This window comes from Ostrea edulis, chromosome 7 (assembly GCF_947568905.1).
Source record: "Ostrea edulis chromosome 7, xbOstEdul1.1, whole genome shotgun sequence".
Lineage (NCBI taxonomy): Eukaryota > Metazoa > Mollusca > Bivalvia > Ostreida > Ostreidae > Ostrea > Ostrea edulis.
In genome coordinates this window covers 39,633,550-39,657,720 of record NC_079170.1, presented here as the reverse complement: position 1 = coordinate 39,657,720, position 24,171 = coordinate 39,633,550, and the positions used below count along the sequence as shown (strand labels likewise).

Genomic DNA, 24,171 nt, shown 5'->3' with positions numbered 1-24,171 from the left:
AATTTTGAATCTACACTATAGGAAACTTTCATGCAAATTTCAACTTTTGGGTCCAATGGTTCTTTAAATAGGAGAAAATAACCCCACCCTACATTGTATATTTGCCTTTTCTTGATCGTCGATCTCCCCTTTCAAGTGGGAATGTTCCTTCATTTGAACAAACTTGAATCCCCTTTACCCACGGATGCTTGTTTGATTGCAACTGGGCCAGTGGGTTTGACTTGACTTGAAGAAGACAAAAATGTTTTTAAAAATTTACGGACAGGTCTCGACAGACGGACGCCGAACTAAATGTTATCAGCAACGCCCTCATTAGCCTTCGGTTCAGCTATATGACCTATCCCCCAGTATTTAATAGGGTTTTATTCCTGTAATTTCCAAATAAATGTGTGTGTTTTGCATTGTGATATGGTAAAATTTTAATTAAATTACAAATTTATACACCTTTTATTTTAATTTCTAGGCAGACAGCAATAAGATCAACCATACTAATAAGATTGGTTAACAACTTACACAAGATTATAAATAAACATAATTCGTTACAATTATAAAACTAATTATATACTGTACAGCATAGGCGTAGCTTGGGTTCGAATATTACCGAGGCAGGGGGTCTGTGGGGCGCAGCCCCCAAGAAGCTATCGACATTTTAACAACGTAAAAGGTGTTGTTGTTTTTGTTTTACCGAGGCAGCTGCCTCGGTTGCCTCAATGGAAGCTACGCCACTGTACAGAGGTAACTTTTTACACGTATCTACATGCGATTATCTTCCTTTGGACGCTGTAACTTCCAATTCAGCTGTTTCAGCTTCATAAATGTATTTCCCGCGTTAAATATTAAAAGGCGGATCAAATCCAAAGTCATGTTGCAAGATGAAAACATAATTATAATCCACTGCCTGTACAACATTCAGAAAGCGTTATGACTAAATGACTAAAACGTACCGCCGTATTTCTTGTCCCATGATCCCCTGCTCTACGATTGATCAATAACTGGCGGGGGCGGAGACCAGACTTACACTCGACCAGATGGCGCTACGTTCCGTCGTCTGGTTGATAGTGACAATCTAAGTGGAACAACTTCCTGAATGGAGGCGATTACTTTCACTTCAGTTACTTTGATGTTATTATATTTTACTCAACACAAGGTACATATTATTGGTGATCATTTATAACAATATAAGTATTAGATATATATAATTGTGAACTGGTTATTTTTTTTGCATTAAAGCAGTGTCGAGAGATGATATTAGCTGGAATTTCCTCTGGTCACCTTTTTGGTCATGCATCTAATTAGCGCATTTTTTATTGCTGTTTGAAAGTTTGTAATGATTTAGCAGACTTTTTTCATAGGTATAACGTGGGGTTCACTCGCCACTGCACTCTTTGGCCAAAAGTTTGTTCCCCCAAGGAAATTATTCCCATGAAGGTCTAATATTTCAACATTTCGCTTTTATCTGTTTATGATATTTATGGTGGTGGAAAGGGGGAGGGGGCAAAATCCCCCAAAGCTAATGAGATCTGACTTCATGCGTCACGCCCCCCCCCCTTTTTTTTGTAAGGGTATGCCCCCCCCCCTTTTTTTGTAAGGGTATGCATTTAAAAGCCTTGAATAATTAATCAAGCTTACAGTTAGATATATTCATAGTTTGACATATATATGGATAAGATAGTAACTACAATTTCTCTGTCCTGTTAAGTGTAATGATTGATATTCTAAACTCCGTGTGTTGGGGGTGGGGGTGTCACTATGTTTCACATCACAGAGTATACCAAGATGAAACTGGAAACTCGGTGTGACTGGTTGCTATTTTTTTTCATTCAGAAAAACCAGAGGTTTGTATTTTCTGTTGCATAAAACAGTCACCTCAATATAAGGTTTGCCACTACATCATAATTAATTATATGTAATTATGACATCAAAACAATGACTGTGATGTCACATTGCCTTACCTTGGCTATGGTTGATATTACATTTCATTATATACATTAGACCTACTCATTTTCAGTAATGATAAGGTGCATTTCATTGTGCTGGAAATAATGAAACGAAGAGAGAACTGAGGTACAGTACCCGCAACGTTATTCTTGACATTCCTATCGTGCGTGTATCCTATCCTATCGTGTTTTGCGTTTATCAGGTTTTCCGTTTTCTATCGTGTTTTGCGTTTATCAGGTCTATCGTGTATCATGTTTTGCGTGTATCCGGTTTTCCGTTTATTGTGAAAATCGTTTTTCGTGTAGCTTCGGAAACTATTGGAATTGTGTATTAAATCTAATGAAAAAGTACGATACTTTTCGAAAGCTTTATTCGTTTTGTTAAAGAAGCTATTTTTAGGAATCGAGAAAAGACAGTATATTTGAAAGAGAACACAAAGCTGTCGATTTTAAGGCAGAAGAAGAGCTATTTGTCGGTCCAGAGAGGGTGAAAATTTATCACAATTTCATTCTAAGTAGTATGAAAAGTAGGCAGTGGTTTGCCGAGCAAACCAGGGACAGTAGATCTGAAAGCTCCTTCATCTGAAGTTCATAAACATTTGTTTGTCTAGAAACCATTATTTGTAATCAACACTAACAGAGAAATATGAAGTTCCGTTTTAAAAGGAAGAATCAGTAAATTACATTGTTTATTATATTTTAATAAAGGCTCTTTTTCTTCCGATTTTTTTCCACCTGTGTACTATTTATATACCCACTACTGAACTTGTGCGCGTCTGTGTATCACCCGTGTTTTGACAGCAAACATTCTCGGGGACATTGTATTTCACACATTTAGAAGATTAAGTTTGAAAAGAGTGCAATGGTGTTGCATCTCTCTAAAGTCTGCCCAACTGGGCACGAATTGGCTGTCATCGTTGTTTTTTTTTTTTACTTGTACTTGTACATGTACCAATAGTCGTACGGGTAGATACTGGAAATTATAATGCCGGTTTTGATGATTATTTAATATTTTTTTTTTACATACTAAACGGCTATGTTGAAAGTCCATCATGACGTGGTGAAGGCACTTGACAATAACTGTTGTTGCATTCTTGTAATGTTAGATCTATCAGCTGCCTTCGATGTGATCGATCATCAGATACTTTTTCAACGTCACAAATTTAGTTATGGAATAACTAGCTCTGCTTTATCTTGGATACAATCATATCTGAGTGACAGATGTCGGCGTGTAGCCGTCGGTTCCGAACTGTCTGAATCCCAGGAAATTACGATTGGAGTTCCGCAAGGTTCTGTGTTAGGGCCTCGGCTCTATTGTTTGTTCAGCAAACCGATAGGACAAATATGTGATCTTCATGACATGGACTATCACTGCTATGCTGATGACAGCCAGATCTATATTGTAGTCGAACCGCGTCAAAACTGGGATGATGTTTCGAATAGGTTAACACAGTGTCTCTCAGATATCCGTAAATGGATGTGTACTAACCTGCTAAAACTAAATCAAGACAAAACAGAATTAATGGTGTTTGTCCCAAAACGAAGCAAATACGATAACAATAATTTCAACATAACTTTCGATGGAAACATCATTTGTGATACTGAAAGTGTGAAAAATCTCGGAATGTATCTCGACAAATCTCTTACAATGGAAAAACAATGCAGTTCCGTTGCAAGATCATGTTACATGCATCTACGTCGGATAGGCAGCATTCGACCGTTTATAACTGATGATGCTTGTAAAATTCTAGTGAATTCTCTCGTTACATCGAGGCTGGACTATGGTAACGCTTTATTGTATGGAATCAACAAACAATTCACAAACTCCAGCGAATTCAAAACACCGCTGCAAGGATAATTACACGGACTAGAAAACACGATCATATCACACCTGTTCTGATCAATCTTCATTGGCTTCCCGTTGATTATCGTATCCAGTACAAAATTCTCCTTTATGTGTTTAAAAGTCTCCACAACCTGGCTCCAGGATATCTAACGGAACTCATTATTCCATACAACCCGACAAGAGCCCTGCGTTCAGAAACCGCAAATCTATTAACTGTACCATCAGTCAGAACTAAGACCTACGGTGAACGCAGATTCGACAAGGCTGCATCCACACTCTGGAACAATCTGCCTAGCCAGCTCAGAAACGCCAAAAATCTTGAATGTTTTAAATGTCTGTTAAAAACTCATCTTTTCTGTCAATCCTATAACCTTTAAATAGCTATGTACTGTTGAATTTAATGAATTTTGGGCACATTTGTGTTTTAGATTCCTTTGAGTGGTTTTACTTGTTTGTTTTTCATATATTTAGGACGTTGTATGCTTGCATCATATTTTATACTTTAAATTGTCTTGATTTGTACTTTTTATCCATTATGACATAATGTTGCATTCATGCTTATATGTGTAAGGATTATTCGTTGTGTATTCTATGGTTTTTCTTTTAATTATCAATTGTAAATTTTAGTATGTTGTACAGCGCTTTAGAGTATTTTTAGATAAGGCGCTATATAAGTGTACTTTTATTATTATTATTATAAACACAAAAGTTTTTAAGTGTTTCAAAATTGTGAATTTAAAAAAGCCGTGTTTTGTTTATTTATTTTATTTTTTTTTGGTCATATTTTATTAATTTTTTGTTAATAAGATATCATTTCAAATACATATGTTCCAATTACTTATGAATATCAATTATCATTTATAGTGTAGAAATATCTAACGTATGAAGAGTTGGTATAATGCAGTGGGTCTTTTTTAAAGCGGTCATGATGAAAATAATTGTAATTGTGGAATGACCGGTGAACTTAAAGCTTGATGCAAAATAACCCCTCCTCGCTACAACACAAAATATTACTTGGTTTTATTTCACATTCAAGATAATAGACATTAGAATAAGAGAGCTACTGAAGCATATGATATCACTACATTATATTACATTTAGTTAATTCCCTGTGTAATTTATATATTAAACATTAGGTGAAAGTACAATTTTAGAATCATTGGCTGAGAAAATTCATATAGATATCAAATAATGAATTAAATACCGTATGTAGTTTAGTTTTCTGATTTTAGCTGTGATGGTGTAAAAAAATTTTTTAAGTACGACCGTGTATTGAAGAAATTATACGTTTTAGGTATGTAATAAATATTGAAATCCTTCAGTATTATTATCAACATAATGTAATTCTGTTGTCGGTATCAAAATTTTGTTCTATCTATAAATTGCTTCTAAATTTACAACATTTCTATCAAGTTTTCCGTTTATCGTGAAGATCGTTTATCATGTTTTGCATTTATCAGGTCTATCGTGAAGATCATTTATCAGGTTTATCGTGTATCCTATCGTATCGTGTGTGTATCCTATCCTATCGTGCGTGTATCCTATCCTATCGTGCGTGTATCATGTTCTATCGTTTATCATGTCAAGAATAACGTTGCGGGTACTGTAATTCACCCAGGAATATCAACGAAATGTGACTTTGCGCAATCGATTGATTGATTGTATCTTGCTTGACGTCTCTCGAGAATTTTTCACTCATATGGAGATGTTTGCGCAATCAAAATGATGTTGTAAATTTATTAGATGCAAGTGTAGACTAAATTTTTCTGTGGTCTAATCTTTGCTATGCAAGTGACCCTCTGAGTTGCTTGCTGTGTTTGTTATAACATTGACAAAAAGTTACAATATCATAGCAAGGATGCTCTCATTTCAGATTGATCCGACACCTTGAGGAGAAGATGTGGCATCTTGCTGTGAATATAATGGAAAGAGAGCACTGTGATTGAGATTTCTGTACAGATAGAACTGCAGTGTTTGATCAGGTAATTTGTTAAACATGCGTGTGTGCAGTTTGTCATGTACATCATAGATAACACCAGGAGGCTTAGTGATCCAGAAAAGAGACAGAGATGTATATTATATACATTTTATAATGAACTTATTAATTATTGATATATGTAATATGTACTAAGGGGGCAGATAAAGGAAGAAGTGTGTGTTGAGGGGGTGTTAGGAATGAGAGGAGAAAACTGAAAGGAGGGCAAAGTGTACGATGATATGGGTGGGGGTGGGGGGAATTCCCCACCCCCCACCCCCCCCCCCCCCCTTAGTATATTTACAAAATATACGAGATGTATTTACAAAAGTTATCTTGGATCAGTATTTTGGATTGATCCAAGAACTCTGACTGACACAGTTAGATGTATAGGAGCAATAACACTTATTTACAGAGTGTTTCATCATGAACAAATCTTTTACAGAACACTGGCTTAAAGTGGGGACCTTCTGTACACTAGAGCTTTAGCAATTTTAAAATCAAACCAGACATTCTAGATGTGTACAACACTGGTTATCCACCATTCGTGTCGAATGATAAACACAAATATCAAAGAAACCCTTTACATATTTTCAGATCATGGAATGCATAATATTATACTGTATTATATATATCCTTTCCCCAGCCATATTTAATGGCAGGAGTTTTGTGTCCTTTTACTAGGTTTTGGGAAGATATCCTTGTAACTTTGTCATGAATATAAAAGTACAGTTTATGTACCTATTTATGTTTAGAATCTAAAATATTACGGATTTTCACCAGGAAAGATTTTTTTCATGATGGACTAAAAACAAACTGGGTGTGAAAAGGAAGGGGAAAGGCGAGAGAAAATTTACAATATGGTGAAAGGGAAGGAAAGGGGTAAAGAGAAAAACAATGGGCCGGTGTCCATGTGAGTGTTGACTTTCCCAGGCACCTTCAGCTTTATAAAGAATATTCAGCTATGGCTGTAGGCTGTACTCCGCTGTAGGCTGGTAAAGGACTAGATGTGCATTGTATTGTTAGGATATATACAGAATGTTAGGTAATCGTAGATTCGTTGGGTTGTTCCCCATTGGTTAATTTATTACTGTCAGTGATAATGTGAGAGAAAAGTGGAAACTAGATAGTATTATTTGTCTGTGGTGGAATTAGATGGAATATTTAAAAAAAGAATTAATGTTAAATGATTAATTGTACATCTGTACGTAGGAAATAAATCGGAATATTCATTATCATTCTGTATGTGAGAAATAATTGGAATATTGTAAAAGTTCAGTGTCTAAGTATTTGTGTGTGGGAAATAGATCTATGGAATATGTAAAAAGTTCAATGATTAATTAGACAGTTCATATCTTGCGTGTCTGTTTGTCAATGTTTATGGGATCTACTTGGATTTTCAAACAGTTCAATAATTGTATAGGTGCATGTCCTTTTCTGAATGATGTAAAATCATGTGTATATGTTAAACAAAGAACATTGAGATTTCACGAAGTTTACTGAAGTGAATGGAAATTATTGGAAGACAGAAAGTTAGGGATGTTCCACATGATTTGGTATTAAATTCATTGAAGTCCTCATTTTAATTATTGTATTCAAATCTAGGATAATTAATGCATAAGTACATGTACATGTATATATGAAAAGGTATATATATATGAAAAGGTGAAGAGTTCAAACAATGATCAATCCCATAACTCCTATAAGGAATAGTTGGGCAAACACGGACCCCTGGACATACCAAGGGTGGGATAAGGTGCCTATAGGAGGAGTAAACATCACCTGTCGACCGGTCATACCCGTCATGAGCCCTAAATCTTGATCAGGTAAACAGAGTAATCCGTAGTCAAAATCAGTGTGTACTGAAATGTTAAAGCCAGTTCCATTTTAGAAATCTGTCATCCTTTGTTAATAAAATAATATTGTGCTGATGTTAAATCTCTGGTGAAAACTTTGTATATATGTAGCATGTATGTACACAAGGTCTCTAGATAGAGTATTTCTGCTAAAGGTGTATTTATCCTTGAACTCTAATAATTCATTATCATGGATGGACTGAGCAGATAGATTGATTGAGTGCTATCATGTAAACAGGAAGTTTGTACTTACTCTATCATGTCTATAGTATTGTTACTGTACCATAAATAGTACTCCATTGGACAGTGACTGCATTGATGTCAGAATTTCTGGTTTTCAAAACATGTTTATTCAAGTTCTGTATTATCAAAAGGAGACTCTTTTAAAGAAAAAGTCCTATAAACATTTCATTAACCAAAGAATTTGTATTCAATAACATGTTTTCCCATCAATAAGTTGTTTTGCAGTCAGTCCTCACGAAATGCCTTTTATAAATTATGAGATCCAAAGCTAGTATCAATTTTCAGAGGAAGTTTATGTACTGGTTGATTGTAAGCATTTAAAGAAGAGATCTAGGGAATCCTGGCAGGTGCTGTACTACAGTTGAACCTCTAGATATATATATATATATATATACATGTATTCACAATTACTAAATACACAGATAGAACCTAATGGTGATTAATTAAAACTTATTTAGAATATCAGGACATGTACATCATATTGATACATATATATGACACCAGATGTCACTGATATAACTGGGACACATGGTGGAGGTGAGATTGTAATCTGTTTGACAGCTAGGGTTGTGTATATCTTGATAGGATTATAATGATTGTCTGCTCCAACCCAGTTTGCAATTGTGCTAGAATGAATGAAAATGGAATCAAAGTCCACACAGCTTTTGTTCTATATATATATAATATACACCGGCTGTTTTGGATATAATTTTGTATTGACATCACTTGTGTTTATTAGGTCAACTAAGTCTCTTTAGTATGTGTGAACATAAATTTGGCAAAGTTAATATAGTTTCGTACGTATGCATTTCGCAATTGTACTTTTAGAAACTTGTCTGGGTGACTGTCTAAACACAAATTTATATACCAGCATGTATTTTGTACTGGTATGTAAATACATGTATATTATAACATGTATAGTTATATGGATTCCTTGGCAGGGTACATGGACTCAAAATGTGAAGTCTTTATTTTTGCACAAGCTTATATCAAAAACTTATCGGAAATATTACTGTTACAGTGTGCAGGTATGAACACATGGATAAAAGATATGTTCCATAAATGGTGTTAGAATAACTATATATAACACAACATAATATTTTTTAAAAAATCAATATTGTCACACTTAATTATATTTTTACTTTAATAAATTTTTTCCACTTTCAAGAAGTAGAGGGTGGGGTTGTGTGTGTGTTAATGTGCATTAATCATCCTATTCATTTCAAATTTCCTAAGTGTTCTTTCGACAAGAAGAATAAAAAACTGTGTTCTTTCAACGACAGAATAATCAATACCAGGACACCTTAGACTTGGTCAAAGCTGATTAAGTCCTCAGCGCCCAGGAAGGAAGTGATATCAGATATTTTGAATATCACCATGTAAAAATAGAATTTGTTGAAATATCACAATTTTGAAAACAGAAGGTTCTGCATTTACTCATGATTGTGACATATAGTGATGATAGGATTACTTTAATCTTTAAACAATTCAAAATATCTGCCCTCTCTGTAACTATTCTGCTTCAATCAGGTGACCTTAAATTCCTATCCATTAACTGTTTGTTTATATTGAATGTTTTATTTTTGCTCCTTTTTTCCAAAAACTTAAAGGTCAAACTTCCACCCTAAATGCTATAGAATGTCTTTTTGGGTAGAGGAACTAAAAAAGGAACTAAAAATGTTTAAATCTTGTGTCCCATGTCCCTTTGCACCCTAGTGCAGACGCATTTGGGTTGAAATTCAGCTATGGAGAATTTAGCGGCATGGTACCACAGGGGTGGATCCAGGGATTTTTGAAAGGGGGTTGGTTAATTTTTGCTTTCAAAGGAGGGTTCCACCCTCAAAATGCATTGTTTTTACCTTAACTTTAAGCAAAATTTTCTGAAGAATTATGAGAAGCGGTAGACAATGTTTGACAGTTACATGATTACAGCCAATAAATGGACTTTATTTCTAGTTCACCATGACGATGTGAGAGGTAAGACCTTGACAGTGTTGCTTCTAAATGGTAGGAGTCTTAATTAATTATAATTTTCATATCATATCAAACTTTCCTCCGAAAATTGCAAGCAACAATCCTGCAGCTGGTAATTAAAAAAGAAAACTAAAATGACAGCATGATTGATATATCTTGTGAATATTTTGTTTATAGGAAGACATTTTTTTATCATATAAATGTTTAAAATGTTGAGTGCCTGTGAGTCGATCATATGTTTCAAATGCAGTATATTTTAGAAAATCTTTAGACTACTCACTGGACATCAAACAGGCAAACTGTCTGCATGATCATCTATAATGAATAATGATCAAGTCCCTTTTGAAAATTTAATAAATAAATTATTTTCCCGTTTAGAATTCAAATAGAGAGCTTGACTCACCTGTATAAGAATTGTGTATTATCAATAATATTGTGTATGCATGGATATACCAATATATTTATCATCTACTACAAAGTATTAAATAAAGTATAAAACACGTCTACACAGGTAACACAATAAAACAAAAAAGTGCATTTCTAAGGTGACTGTTAAGGTCCACGTCATGGGCCTCTGGTTTTTAATGCTTTTTCAAAACCCATGGGAGTCCCAGACAATTAACCTATAAATGTTCAAGTAAACACCTTAAATATCATTACTGTATGAATAAGCAAAAATTGGATGTTGCACCTTTTACAGATCCCTTAATTGATTTGAGTAAACATTTGAGGTCACCTGCTATACTAGTAATATTCTTTGACTATACATTCTTAACCTCATTTCAAATTGATATCAAATTTCTGATGGAATTTAGAATTTGAATGAGTTGATGAACATTCTATACCTGCATTTGGAAGAGATATGTGAGGTGTTTGATTTAATCATCCCAACTTAATGAAGGCTTTGTTTATAATAGAAAATGCGAAATGTCATAAGCTTGAGCATCTATAGGCCTAATGGCAGACACAGTAATTAGCTTGTTTTGCCTTTGACAGGGGGATTGGTTTTAAAATTTAGGTGGTTTAATTTTTTTAAAAAGATTTCTCTGTTATTGAAATGATTCATGCGTAGAAATATATCTTAGCCAATGGCAGTCTGAATTTGTTTGGGAAATGTCTTCCTGGTTGATTTAGTAATGCATGAATTGTAAAATTAATGTAAATATTTGACAGTGAATTTTACCCAGTCGGTGTACATGTGTGTGTTTGTGTATGTGTGTGTATTGAACATTAACACTAGTAGACATTGTCAATATATATGCAAGATTTAAAATCGTCTGCTCAAAGGAGTTTCTTCTTTGAAATGATTAGTGTCTATAGAACTTTCAAAACAGTCTGGAATTAATGGACAACTCTCCACAGTGTTAATTATATATATTATGTTTTGAATTAATTATGTAGGTCACATGATCTTTATTTGTAGCATAAATAAAGATAAGCTGCATAATGTATTATTAGACAGAGCTTCTGAATTTAATCATGTATAACCATTAATGATTAATCATTTTAAGATTTCATTGACACATTAAGATCTTTGATGATCCACTCCTGAATTGCATACCAGATTATATCATATGGAGTTGATTATAAAATCAACTTTACACAGCATTGTTTAAAATTTTGAGTAATATAATCAATGTTTTTTATGCATTATTGGATGTTCAGCTGGCCATAATCAATCTGACTAAAGTACAGACCTATATTATTATATATATAATAATATAGGTCTGTACTTTAGTCAGATTGGGCCATAATGTAAGATATCTTGTATGTGTGCATGGAGAGAGAGAGAGAGAGAGAGAGAGAGAGAGAGAGAGAGAGAGAACTTGTATATATATAGTAAGGGCAATTTTTAACCATTTGATGGAAGTTGTGAGGACGGAAGTTGTGAAGACAGAAGTACATTAAGAGGACAAAAACTCACAGTTACATTGTAAGTCTCCATGAACATGACCCACAGAATGTAAAAGATTTATAGATACAAGATATTAGATTAGTGGGGGACAAGTGGTGTGGGGACATGTACTCACTGATATTCTATCTCGAAACCATTTTTTTCACAATTCGAAAGAGAGTTTTAGATAAACTTTTATAGGTGTCCCTATAGCTAATAATCATAGTACTTTTTTGCCTTTACAATAGCAAATATGTGTATTCTCTTCTAGACATGGATCCGGGTTAGAGTAGGTCCTCATGCCGTATCCCTTGCTTGTTCTAAGAGGCGACTAAATGGGGCAGTCTTTAATTCAGATGAGGCCCATGTCACAGCAGGTGTGGCAAGATAAAGATCCCTCCATGCTCAAAGGCAGAAACTTCAGCCCTTAATTCACCAGCAATTTTGACTGTCGATCTCCATGAGTGAAAAATTGTCGAGAGGGATGTTAAACAATAATCAATCAATCTATAGACTTTATGAGGACATCCTCACAGAATAGGTTTCATAAGGGCCAGAGAGAGAGAGAGAGAGAGAGAGAGAGAGAGAGTTATACATTAAAGCACTGCAGGAAGTATATATACTGATTGATTTAAGACAAATGGCTCAAAGAAATACATGGTAGTCTGAATTGTTAAAATCAAGTAAAGTGGATTTGTGTTTATGATCAAACACATGTCTATATGTGACATCTATACACAATTGTGCATTTTATCCAGATGTCTGTTAATGGTGTATTTATGCCATTATTCATAGCTTGAAGTAGGAGCAGTCTTTTTTATAGTGCTTCATTTGTACAACAAATTTCCAAATATATACTTTGTATATGTGTATCACTTGAATAGATAAGTATATGCAGGTTTTGTGTTGGTGGTCTTGTACGAGCTATATAACTATATGAGGTATTTAGACTCTGGATTTTACGTCAGAGTCCTCTGTAAAAGTTAATCTGTCATTTTCTGATTGTTTTTATATGTTTTGCCTGAGCGCACACTTGTAATGCATCCGTCTGGGTTTTCCGGTTGTGCTATTTTTAGAGGATCGGTGTCAGGGCTGTGTGCCCCCATTCAATAGATTAGTTTTGTCAACAAGTTGTTCAAACCAGAGTGTTCTTCTGACTGACTCTCTACAATATTCTATTTTACATGGAAAATGTTATTTTTAATGGAAAATACAATTGCAAAGTAAGTGTACCTGTATTAACACTTAATTGTGTTAGGTTGTCAGATTGATGTTTTTAACGGAACATTGCACATGAACATTCTTAAATCCCCGGGTATTTTCTCAATGTGTCAGCTAGATCTATGTCATGGAATATTTCCATGGATCAACTAGAAAAAAAATCCATAAGTAATGTTAAGATATATACATGAGTATAGATGTTATTGATCAATAGACTGTTCAATTTCTTCTTGCATTTATGTATTAGAGGTGCTGCAGACGGTGTTTACAAATAACAAAGTTTGTTGTTACATTGTATAACTATTACATTTCTTCAAAAAGCTGTAGACAATTCGAGGTTAATTAGCACCTATACTGAATATACTAAAGTAAACCATCCTGTGTGGACATATTGTGTATCTTGTTAGTAGTTAATACACATGTAGGTGACTAACAATTTGTGAAAAGCCTCTGACTCAAATTTCTTTTCTCTTGAACCCTGGTGTGTAATGGAGATTGGACTATATACATGATATCTATAGGTCATTTCAGAAAACTTGGTATGTACCAGTTTAGAAAAACTGCATTCACTTAAATTCAACAGAACCTCAGAGTTTTTCCTTCTTGTAATTCGAAGCCAATGTTGAACAATTTTGTTTATTTTGCTATGAATTCCTGTATAATAATAATTTCATTCTGTAATACACTGTACTACCAGGCTAATGGTGCAGCATCATGTGATAAAACGCTTCAAGGATGCCAAAACAGCGAGCCCCACCACCACCCCCCACTGGAGACACACCGCCTGATTCCCCTCCGCCTCCTCCCCCCGGTCTGCTGCAACATCAGCGAAGCCAGTCCTCTTTTTCAAGTCAGACTTCCATAAGCACACAGGGGTCCGGCATGGGACACAACACCGTAGACAACCGACAAGATTACAGAAAACTGCCTTATTTTTACTCCAATTTCACAAACCAAGATGAGGTAACTGACCATGTACTCTGTGTTATGATTTATAGGTTTATTAAAAAATAATTTCATAATTTTAAATGCTGACAGCATTGAAAATGATGTGAGTTTTTAGAATTCTTTTTTCAGTATATTATTACGTTACATCAATTTGCTTGATGATTTAATACAAACCCTAACCATTATATTACTACCAACTTAGGGCATTTTAACATAACTGTTTAAGTAAACAGTTTATTATATAAGTAAATGGTTTATTATTTTCAATTCATGTGCCAATGATATTATATATGTGTCTGCATTTTTGATTTGAAATGCAAAAGGATGTGTTTTATTTTATTGTACAAGATGAATAAAGAATTTGTCGTTTTTAGATATGTATTTTGATGATTGACATGTACTTGGTAAATAATGAGAAACATATTGCAATTATTTTGTGATTATACGCCTGAATGTGCTAGTTAATATAGCCACAAGGTTTGCTTTCCCATATTTTATATTCCATATCATGATGGATATATTCTCATCATTTTGTCAAACCACACGTCTACACTATTTGAGGTTGTCTTATGTTTGTACGTATTTGTTATACTTGAGTGATTTGAATTTGAATTACAGGTTTGTCAGTATCTAAGTCATCACTCCAAGAAAACGCCAGGGTATTTCTTGTTAAGGCCAAGTTTCAGCAACAAGAATTCAGTCTCTGTATCGACTGTGTAAGTATTCCTTTTTATTGTGTCATTCATTTCTCAATAAGCATGATCATTGGTGTAAATGTGATGTCCATATAACTGCAATATTATTATAGACATCCCAAAGTGGAGGACACTATTCTTGTAAAAATTATAATCATCAGTTGAAATTATAAAGGATTCTTCTACTGAGTTTTATCATTTTAATTGATGTATTGCTAGATAAAGAACTAGAATTTAATACAAAGAAGCTTTGTCATGATATCATCTCCTAAATGAAAAACAAACGTACAAATAAAAAAAAAATTTGATGATGTGGGTACTTGCTTGTAAAAAATAATGTCCGTAACTGATGATGAGAAAGCCTTGATAAGGGCATCTGTAACTGCTGAATGTTGTTGATTTGGTATTCACATACACACTGTAATATGGTAAATGAATGTAAAGTTAAGTTTTCTACATGTGGAGACCCCCACCCACTTTTTAATAATACATTGTGATCCATTCAAAAGCCTAGAATTAATCTGATTAGGATCATTTGATGTTAAACTAACAGTTACATATTTTTAAAGACATGAATACTAATGAATATTGGGTTCTTGTCAGTCTAAAGTATTTTATCCTACATGTTTTGTATTTGTATATATGAAACATTGAGTATTTATTGTTTGAGTATATAGTTGGGTTTTTTTCATTTGATTTGTCATGGCATATATACAATCATTTCCAACTCATCCACACAGAATAGATGCACTTCTTTACAATTCCTTGTTATAACTTTGCCAGTATGAACTATGCAAATGAACATAGTCCCAGCCATTTCTGCATGTTCTGAATATAGATTTCTTGTTTCTCTGGGAGTCAAACTAAATCTTCAGCAGTTGGTCAATATAGATGTGAAATTAAACATATGAGATCATTGTGGTAACTACGAAAGCCAAGGTTCTTTCATTCCATTGTCTGTTAGACATACATGTACTGCTGACAATACAGAACAAGAGGCCCACAGGCTTGGATCAGTCACCTGAGTATTATTTAAAACAGAATCGGGTAACCTGGTGTATTCACAACAAAAGACCCCTTTGTTGTAAGTTTGAAAGCATGGCCTGAAGGTGCCTCCATGTTGAAAGTGCTATATATTATCCAATACCTTTTTCGGTCACAATTGAGTGACTCAGCTTGGTGACCTGCTGCTTATTGGTCTGCATCTGTCGTCATCCATTAATATAAATGAATATTTTCAACTTTTTGTTGATAACTACCAATTGTTTTCATCTGTGGGACAAGGGGAACATGAATTATAAATTTTTAATTTTAGGATGCCTGCACCCCATGGCCTTAGGGGCAAGGCAAAAACTGCCAAAAATTTACAAATTTTCAAAAAAAATTCTTCCCTTCAACCTTTAAGAAAAACTGTATGCAATTGCTAGTATCAGTGATTTTTCTACAATTTTTACAAAGGTCTTGTGGCTTTCGAATTGGGAAAAATTGTCGACATTTCAGTCAAATTGGGAAAAATCAATTTCATCATAAATAAGTTTTAAAATCATATCATACATTATATTATCTTTATTTTACACATCTAATTTCCTTTAACCCTCTAAAATTTACAATTATTCTATCCAAATCATCATTCCCATAATCTTTGTTAAATCTTATGTATATAATTCACATGGCATGTTTATTTTTTTCAAATACATTTTCCTTTCATAATTTTATTTTTGGGAAAAATACAAGCTAAATTGGGGGAAAATTGGTAATTTTTAGGAGGGGAAAGGGCCGAAATTCGGACCCAAAATGGGCCTTAAAAAATCACTGAGTATAGTCATCTAGAGCAGGAAGGCCTCATCAAAATTGTAAATTTTGTAACCCCTGGGGTAGGTGTCCTGACTCCAGGGCAGGACCAAACTTTGTGTATAGTATTTATGTGTAAAGTACTTAAATGACATCTTTAATGCTATTGATGTTGATACTAAATTGAAACTAAAGGGATAATTAGAAGGAGCAGGTAGTCATTTACTAAAATTGTAAATTTAATGATCCCATGAGTAGGGGTTTTGGTTCCAGGGTGGGGCCAAAATGGTCATAGTGATTAAATGTTTTTATCATTTGAAAGACTTAATTCTTTCATTTTGCTGATACTGTATAAAAACTAAATGCATATTTAGGAAAAGCAGAAAGGGGTGTGCCAAAATTATGAATATCACAACTCCATGGTTCTGACTGTTGGGCGGGTCCAAAATAGTCATGTATAGTGTTAATGTTACATATACTATGTTTGGGGACATTTGTGTTTTTTAAAAGATTACGCAGCTTAATTGTTTGCTACTGCTGCTGTCAATGTTGGAATTCAGCTTCTAGATCTGCAGAACAGGAATATTCTTCTAGACTTTGTAGTCCTTGAAGCTATAGTGATACTTTTAACTGATATGCAGGTGATGGATAAGGTCTGTTGGTCTCTTGTTTGAATGATAACATCTCTTTTCTTCTTGAATATTTCAGTTTTGATTAAGTATAGTGGTTAGAGATGAACACTTCTTAATGTGATATTGTATTTTCTTTTCTTATTTCATGCAGAGTATCTGATAAAACCATTCGCCATACGAATATCAAAATTGAGAGTGGTAGGAATTCCAAATGGTATTATCTAGTACCAGAGGTCAAATTCCATTCTGTTCCAGAACTGATAGCCTATTACGGACAAAATGAAGTGAAAAATTTACAGAAAGTGAACAATGTGCGCTTCTTATTTCCACTAGAAAAACGGAGGTCGGAAAATCGAAATGGTATTTCTTCTGTTGAGGGATCGGAAAGTTCGGGTAGCCACTATCAGTCACCAATTGATGTGCCGGGGCCTGAGGTTCGGCCAGCTCTCCCAGAGAGGCCACGAGACTTACCCCGCCTCCAATCCCAGAATTCCATTGGATTCCATAGTCCTAGTACCAGCAGCTTGACATCATTTGGAAGCCCAGAAGGGCTACATAATGGTGTTTTTGAGAGTAGTGGTAGTGGAGCCAGTGGAGGCAGACAGGCACATCACCAATCCATCTCTTCTATAGAAACTCGTCCCCCAGCCATGCTCCCAATTGGCCATAATACTAGAGATGGTAATCCATATTACTCAAGTCCCAGAAATGTTGATGAAGACATTACGGATAGACTGAAGGAAGTCCTGCGACAGAATGAAATCTGTGATTGTGGTATTCCTAGAGACAAAGCAGATCTTCCTTTAGGTTGGACTGTGCATAGAAGCAAAGATCCAGCCACTTATGGTCGAATATTTTTTCAAAATAACAAAGGTGTTACGTCCTGGAAACTACCCCAGGAGGTGCAGAATAGACTGAATATTGTACAACAGGAGAATTTATCACAATTAAGGAGTGAAGGTATGCGGGTTCCCGTTGACCGAAGAGGAATAATAAGTGAGACAAAGTTTTAAGCTGTGACGAAATGTCCGATGGATTTTAATACTCCTTAGATGTGACAAAGTGGATTATGGTGGGCTGTTTTATGGAGTTTAGTTCCACGTAGCTCAACTGTCAGCGTGATATTTTTCCTCGGTGCATCAAAATCAGTTTTGTTATGTGACGATGTGTTTGTGTCTGCTTTGACCCTGGAACTTAACCATTTTGTGTGAAATGCAGATCTTTCGTGGAAATGCTGCCCCTGCCAAGAATTTCTGTGTTGTGAGCTATTGTGAACTTTGTTATATTCCAAACTAGTTGTCAACAAAGGATGGATATTCTTCCTTGTTTCATTTGTGAAATAAAATCAGTGTTAATTGATCATGTCATATGGAGCCTTTAATGTGGAGGAAATGAAATTCGAATGGTATGCCGACCATTATAGCAGAGTATCTGCAGCAAATGTTTACAGGAAATCATGTATATATATTCACTCATAACCCAACTTTCCAGTTCATAAAAGCATTTAACATATTTATAATATATAACCATCTATGACTTGTATGATTTTTTTTGCATAGTGTACTTTCTTAACAATTTGCTCATAAATGACAGATTTTTATCTCGTATTCAGAACCATGCTCAAATTTATTCCAGTACCTTTCCCTGTTACCATACTGTACCATGCCTGCTCTTTGTTTTGGTTATTTAGATGCTGGGTTATTTGTACACATGCTGGTCTTTTATGTGTTTATGCTACACATGCACACTCTCTTTTTGTGTTTATACAACACATTCATATGTATCCTGAAGTTTATGTACATGTCCTTGATCTCCTCAAAATGTAGCTGAAAAGTAGTAAAGCACATTAGTGTTATTTATAGAGAGAGAGAAAGGGAGAGAGAGAAAGAGAGAGTGCTGATAAACTTGATAAAGTGAGGGCAATTTTAACCATTTGAAGGAAGTTTTGAGGACATATGTGCACTATAAGGACAAAAAAATTATGTACTTAACTGTTAATTAAGTCCCCATAAACGTGACCCCACAGAATGTGAAATGTTAAGATTTGTGAAGAAGAGTGGTGTGGGGATATATACATTTTGTATAATCTCTCTCAAAAACTTTTTTTTCAGGGTTGAAAGAGGATATTGGATAAACCTTTTATGATCTATAATTCAGTTATCAATATAACCATAATAACATGATATAAACTACCTAAAAAAGTACATGTTTAGTATTTACTGTATCATGTAATTATCTCCTAGGACATTGTGAAGATGTCCTTACTAAACAGCTTTCATTGGAGAGAGAGAGAGGGAGGGGGAGAGAAGGTGTAGAGAGAGAGAGAGAGAGAGAGAGAGAGAGAGAGAGAGAGACTACATGTACTTGAGATTTACATGATTTATGGGGGTTTTCTTTCAGAAAATTTTCTGGGTTTTTTTTCTTCTCATATTTTCTCAAAGACAAAGGAGTTATGCAATTTACACTGGTATACATGTAGTTGATTACATTCCAAGTGGAAATAGAAGATATTTTGTTGTCTATTAAACTGCATACTTTAACATGTTTAAGGTTGTGATAAAATTGTTAACTGTTGTATGGCTGAGAAATATATAGATGTATCAGTGGAATTATGGTACTGTAACTGAAATGTAATTTATAAAATCATAATATATAAATAGAAGTTTGTATAAAAATTAATGACAAGCTTTATGATTCAATTTAGTGAATCAACTGATCTGCAGGGTGATCAGAGATACCCTTGTTTCTTTTTAACATTTTTTAGAATTAAATATATAAAATTTCATAATGTGTGGAGTTACAATTACTTTTAAAGTAATTTTGAGTTGTGCCAATTGAAATTTAGCTATATTGATCAATACATCATGTGTTTATCTTGCTGATTTTAAAAGAAGATGGTGTTTCAAAATTATATACTTTTACTGGGATGCAACACCAATCATTTAAGCAATGGTCATAGGTTACCATGGTTTTCAGAACTGATGTTTTAAATTAACGTTTTATAACTTTGATATATACAGAATTCATATTTTTCATGTGCAGATGTGTTTTAAAATTTACCAAAATTGATGAAAGACATACATCTTTAATTCAGAGGAATAACACCTGCATATTTTCATTTTGTAAGGAGGTGTATTACATTTGCAACATAAAAGTTTCTTTAAAAGAAATGGAGTATACTATTTATCATACAATGTTAAAATGTGTATTTTAAAAATACATTAATATTCAGTGTCATACCTGTGTTTGAGATACTCATGCCCATGGATTGACAATTTTCTGATGAAAATGTTAATTATCTCGAGTGTTTTTGTAGTTTTCATTGTTTATCCAGTATTGACATTCATATACAACATAGTTAGGAATGTTGTGACAATAGGACATTTTTTGTCATTAACCATATTTATAATCGTTGTGTTACTGAGATACATACAGTGTATGAGTTTCATCCAAGATGAAATGTCAAGATAAAGTATGACTTGTGGGAAAGATATTTAAAAAATGATAGTATCTGAAGCTTCATATTATACAAAGGAGACAGTATTGTATTGCAGATTGTTATGGAACAAAATCCGAGATCTTCGAAAAAACAATTAGTTTTTTTGGTTGTTTTTTTTTTTAAAATATGTGTTTAGCAGATGTTTAGTGTAAAATCACTTCTTCTTTTCTTTTTAAACATATGCACATACCATTAAAACAATAAAAACTTATCCAATTTGACATTCAATGAATTTACAGTACATTAATACATTACCCAGCAATACCAGTGGTATGCATATATATATATATATATATATATATATATATATATATTTGTACAATGGTATTTAACACTGCATACAGAACGTCTATTTTCATGACATCTTCTGGATTGACAAAAAAATTAACATGTCAAAAGAAATTCCCGGCCGCTTTAGGATATTATCTCCTCCTCTGAAAGGTGTGTATTTAAAATGTCTATACATATATGATTCTATAGGTATTCATTAAAGTAAGTCTATAATATAATTCTATAGGGGTTCATTGAAGTAACTTCCACGTGGAAATATTTGTAGTTGAGTGACTAACATTTTTCACCTGTTTAACAGAGGTGGTTTTTAAATTTTTTGCTCAACATTTTTTTAAAAAAGAATTTGTGTGATATATAGGAGAATCTATTTTCCACATGTATGAAAGCATTGGAGCTGAACATATTTGGCAATTGCACAAAATGCGTATTTCTGCGACAAATGAGTTAGGGATGGTGTTTTTTAAACATTATTCATTGTTATGTAGGTCGTATATAAAATGAAAACACTTTAAAAAATAATAAACCATCTAGAATCAATAGAAAACACAATTGATATACCCTGCATAAGGAAATATAGAGGCAATATCACACCCTTAAATCAAACTTCAGCAGTACTTGCATATATCCACACTGGTATTTTTTACTGCAGTTAGTTCCTGTTCAAATGAATTTGTTTAAGAATGGGTTCTCTCGAAAGCTTGCTGAGAGACTAAATATGCAATTTTAAAATAATACATTTTGATTCGCAGAAAAAGCATTAAACTTTAAGTCTGTGGATTCATCACTGAGAATTTTAATTAAAATTTGTATTATTTAATGTGATTCATCTGTTGTTTTAGATCCATGTAGATTTTAACATTATGAATGTATGTGTCCTTCAAAAGTTGAGGATTGATAGATTTATCGGTGTGGTGCTTGGTGTCCGTTTCATTGTATGGACGTGTATTGTAAATCTATTATAGATGTCCCACATTTTTATAATTATATAAATTTTGAAAGTACTTTGTTTTCTTCAATGCAAACAAAATGTCAAGTTTTACCGCACCTGTTTATTCTAAGGCCAGTAAAAGCAACACCACTTTAGTCCCTTTTTTTCAGGAACTATATTACATGTAATTCTGACAGAAAGAGTGTTAAGAACTTATCTATAGTATAGGATAAGTGCACATGATATTGATAGCTTTAATTGTTTGTCCATCAATCGCGATAAGAGCTTCGACTAAAAATAACTTCTTAATTCAAACCCCTACATGTTTAATAGCAAAAATAACTTCTTAAATCAAACCCCTACATGTTTATTAGCAAAAATAACTTCTTAAATCAAACCCCTACATATTTAATAGCAAAAATAACTTCTTAAATCAAACCCCTACATATTTAATAGCAAAAATAATTTCTTAAATCAAACCCCTACATATTTAATAGCAAAAATAACTTCTTAAATCAAACCCCTACATATTTAATAGCAAAAACAACTTCTTAAATCAAACCCCTACATATTTAATAGCAAAAATAACTTCTTAAATCAAACCCCTACATATTAGCAAAAATAACTTCTTAATAATCAAACCCCTACATATTTAATAGCAAAAATAACTTCTTAAATCAAACGTCTACATGTTTGATAGCAGGTTTTTTTTTTTAATTGAACAAATCCATTTTTGGCAAACTATCCATCTATTGTATTTACAGATTCTGTAATGTATGTTTTGAGGTGTATGCATGTATTAGTGTGACTGGACATACAAAGGTTTAACTTACATGTATAAAACTATGTTCTGATGTCTGGTCTTTTGTGTGTACTCATATGTTGTTTGTTGGCACCTGAAAAATCATTTTCAACCAGTGTTTTGCACAATCATTGCAATATTAATACCTTTGTTATCTCGTTATGAAACATATATTTGTATGAATAAACATGGCTTAAATTTTTGACTTTGTTTCGTATCTTTAATTTAAAATCTTGCATTTTTTGGGATATATATTTGTAATGTCATGCTATATTCCCTTAATGTTTAGTGAAATCTGTGATTCCCGTTCTTTGAGAAAACATTAACTTTTTTTAACTCGCTTGAGTCTAGGTTGTATCATGTCGACCTGTACCTCTATTGTTTTTAGCCATTGTACATGTATAAACTTCGGAGTGCTGAGAGTTGTGAGGTATGATGACTCCCCACCCCATACACGCCATACGATTTTCAACATTGTAACACCTGTAAGCGAAAAGATCTTGGAAAAAGTAATGACAACAGTTCGTGCGTAAAACTGATTAATGCTGACTAATTAATTGCGACTAAGCCGAAGAAGAAAATTTCTGTCTGATAATCAAAGACCGATTCCAAGGTTAGAAGTATATATTCAAGTTTTATAAACCATGGCTGTACTTTACATACATGTATTAATTAAGAAAATCTACCAAGAGATGAAAAATAAGAAAATTACAGTGTTCGTAAACTTTGATCTTATTCCTAAGAGTTTAATTGGCATTTGCTGTTGTAGGTTTGTAGGATGAATATTGTTTAACGTCCCTCTTGAGAATATTTCACTCATATGGAAACGTCACACCATTGCCGGTGATTAGACCTATGCTCGACGCTTACGGCCATTTAGCAAGGGGGAGGGGGTGTCTTTATAGTGCTACAACGGCTGTGACACGGTGCCTCGATTTTTGCTGTCTCGGCCGAAGGACCGCCCCATTTAATCGCCTCTTACGACAAGCAAGGGGTGTTGAGGACCTATTTTAACCTGGATCCATGCAACTGGATCTAAAGTACACGAATACATTAAAATACAATTCCCAGAAATCGAAGTAAAAACGCAAAAGTTCATGAATCTGCCAGAAAACGTAGTGACAAATTCCGTTTCGACACAAGGAAACTCTGATACATTTATTACGCACTGGTGATACTTATACCACACCAAAGTAATTTACGACAAAAAAGTGATATCGACAAAACCATTAGTAAAAAGATAACTGCATAAATATGTGCAAGCATTGAGGTGTACGTCATGTACATAAATCTAATTATGTACATAGAATCTAATTAGTTTCCCAGAAAACCCCTCAACTTTGATTTTAAGTTTTGTTTGGGGGTTTTTTTTTTTTGGAGGGAGGGTGTTAAGGGTTTTTTTTTTTTTTTGGTTTTTTTTTTTATCTTTTTTTTTTTTTTTATCTTTATCATTTTGTTATCAATCATTTCTGAGTCATAAGGTATTTAGTACTCGGTAAACTTTCCGAAAATCGCCAGTCTGAGTGAAGATTGTCTCATCTCGGAGACTTTGCAAAACACTCATTGTCGTTGATGCCATTTTTTGACCACTCGCCGAGAGATTTGGAGCCTGCAGAGCCCTTGCCAAATTATCACTATA

General features: G+C 33.8%; 1 protein-coding gene across 3 annotated transcripts; it reads left to right on the top strand.

Annotated features, from left to right (window-relative positions):
- The first annotated feature begins 997 nt into the window (after window positions 1–997).
- On the top strand, window positions 998–22,734 carry LOC125657215 (uncharacterized). Of its 3 annotated transcripts, XM_048887891.2 has the most exons (6): window positions 1,007–1,147; window positions 5,657–5,765; window positions 7,466–7,584; window positions 13,644–13,909; window positions 14,513–14,610; window positions 17,164–22,734. In XM_048887891.2, exons 4-6 carry the CDS (start codon window positions 13,682–13,684, stop codon window positions 18,023–18,025), a joined length of 1,188 nt encoding a protein of 395 aa, XP_048743848.1. In that variant the 5' UTR covers window positions 1,007–1,147; window positions 5,657–5,765; window positions 7,466–7,584; window positions 13,644–13,681; the 3' UTR covers window positions 18,026–22,734. The 3 variants fall into 3 exon arrangements, with proteins under 3 accessions (XP_048743846.1, XP_048743848.1, XP_048743847.1); XM_048887889.2 differs by lacking the exon at window positions 7,466–7,584 and having other exon boundaries at window positions 998–1,147; XM_048887890.2 differs by lacking the exons at window positions 1,007–1,147; window positions 5,657–5,765; window positions 7,466–7,584 and adding an exon at window positions 12,315–12,948.
- Window positions 22,735–24,171: the final 1,437 nt, after the last annotated feature.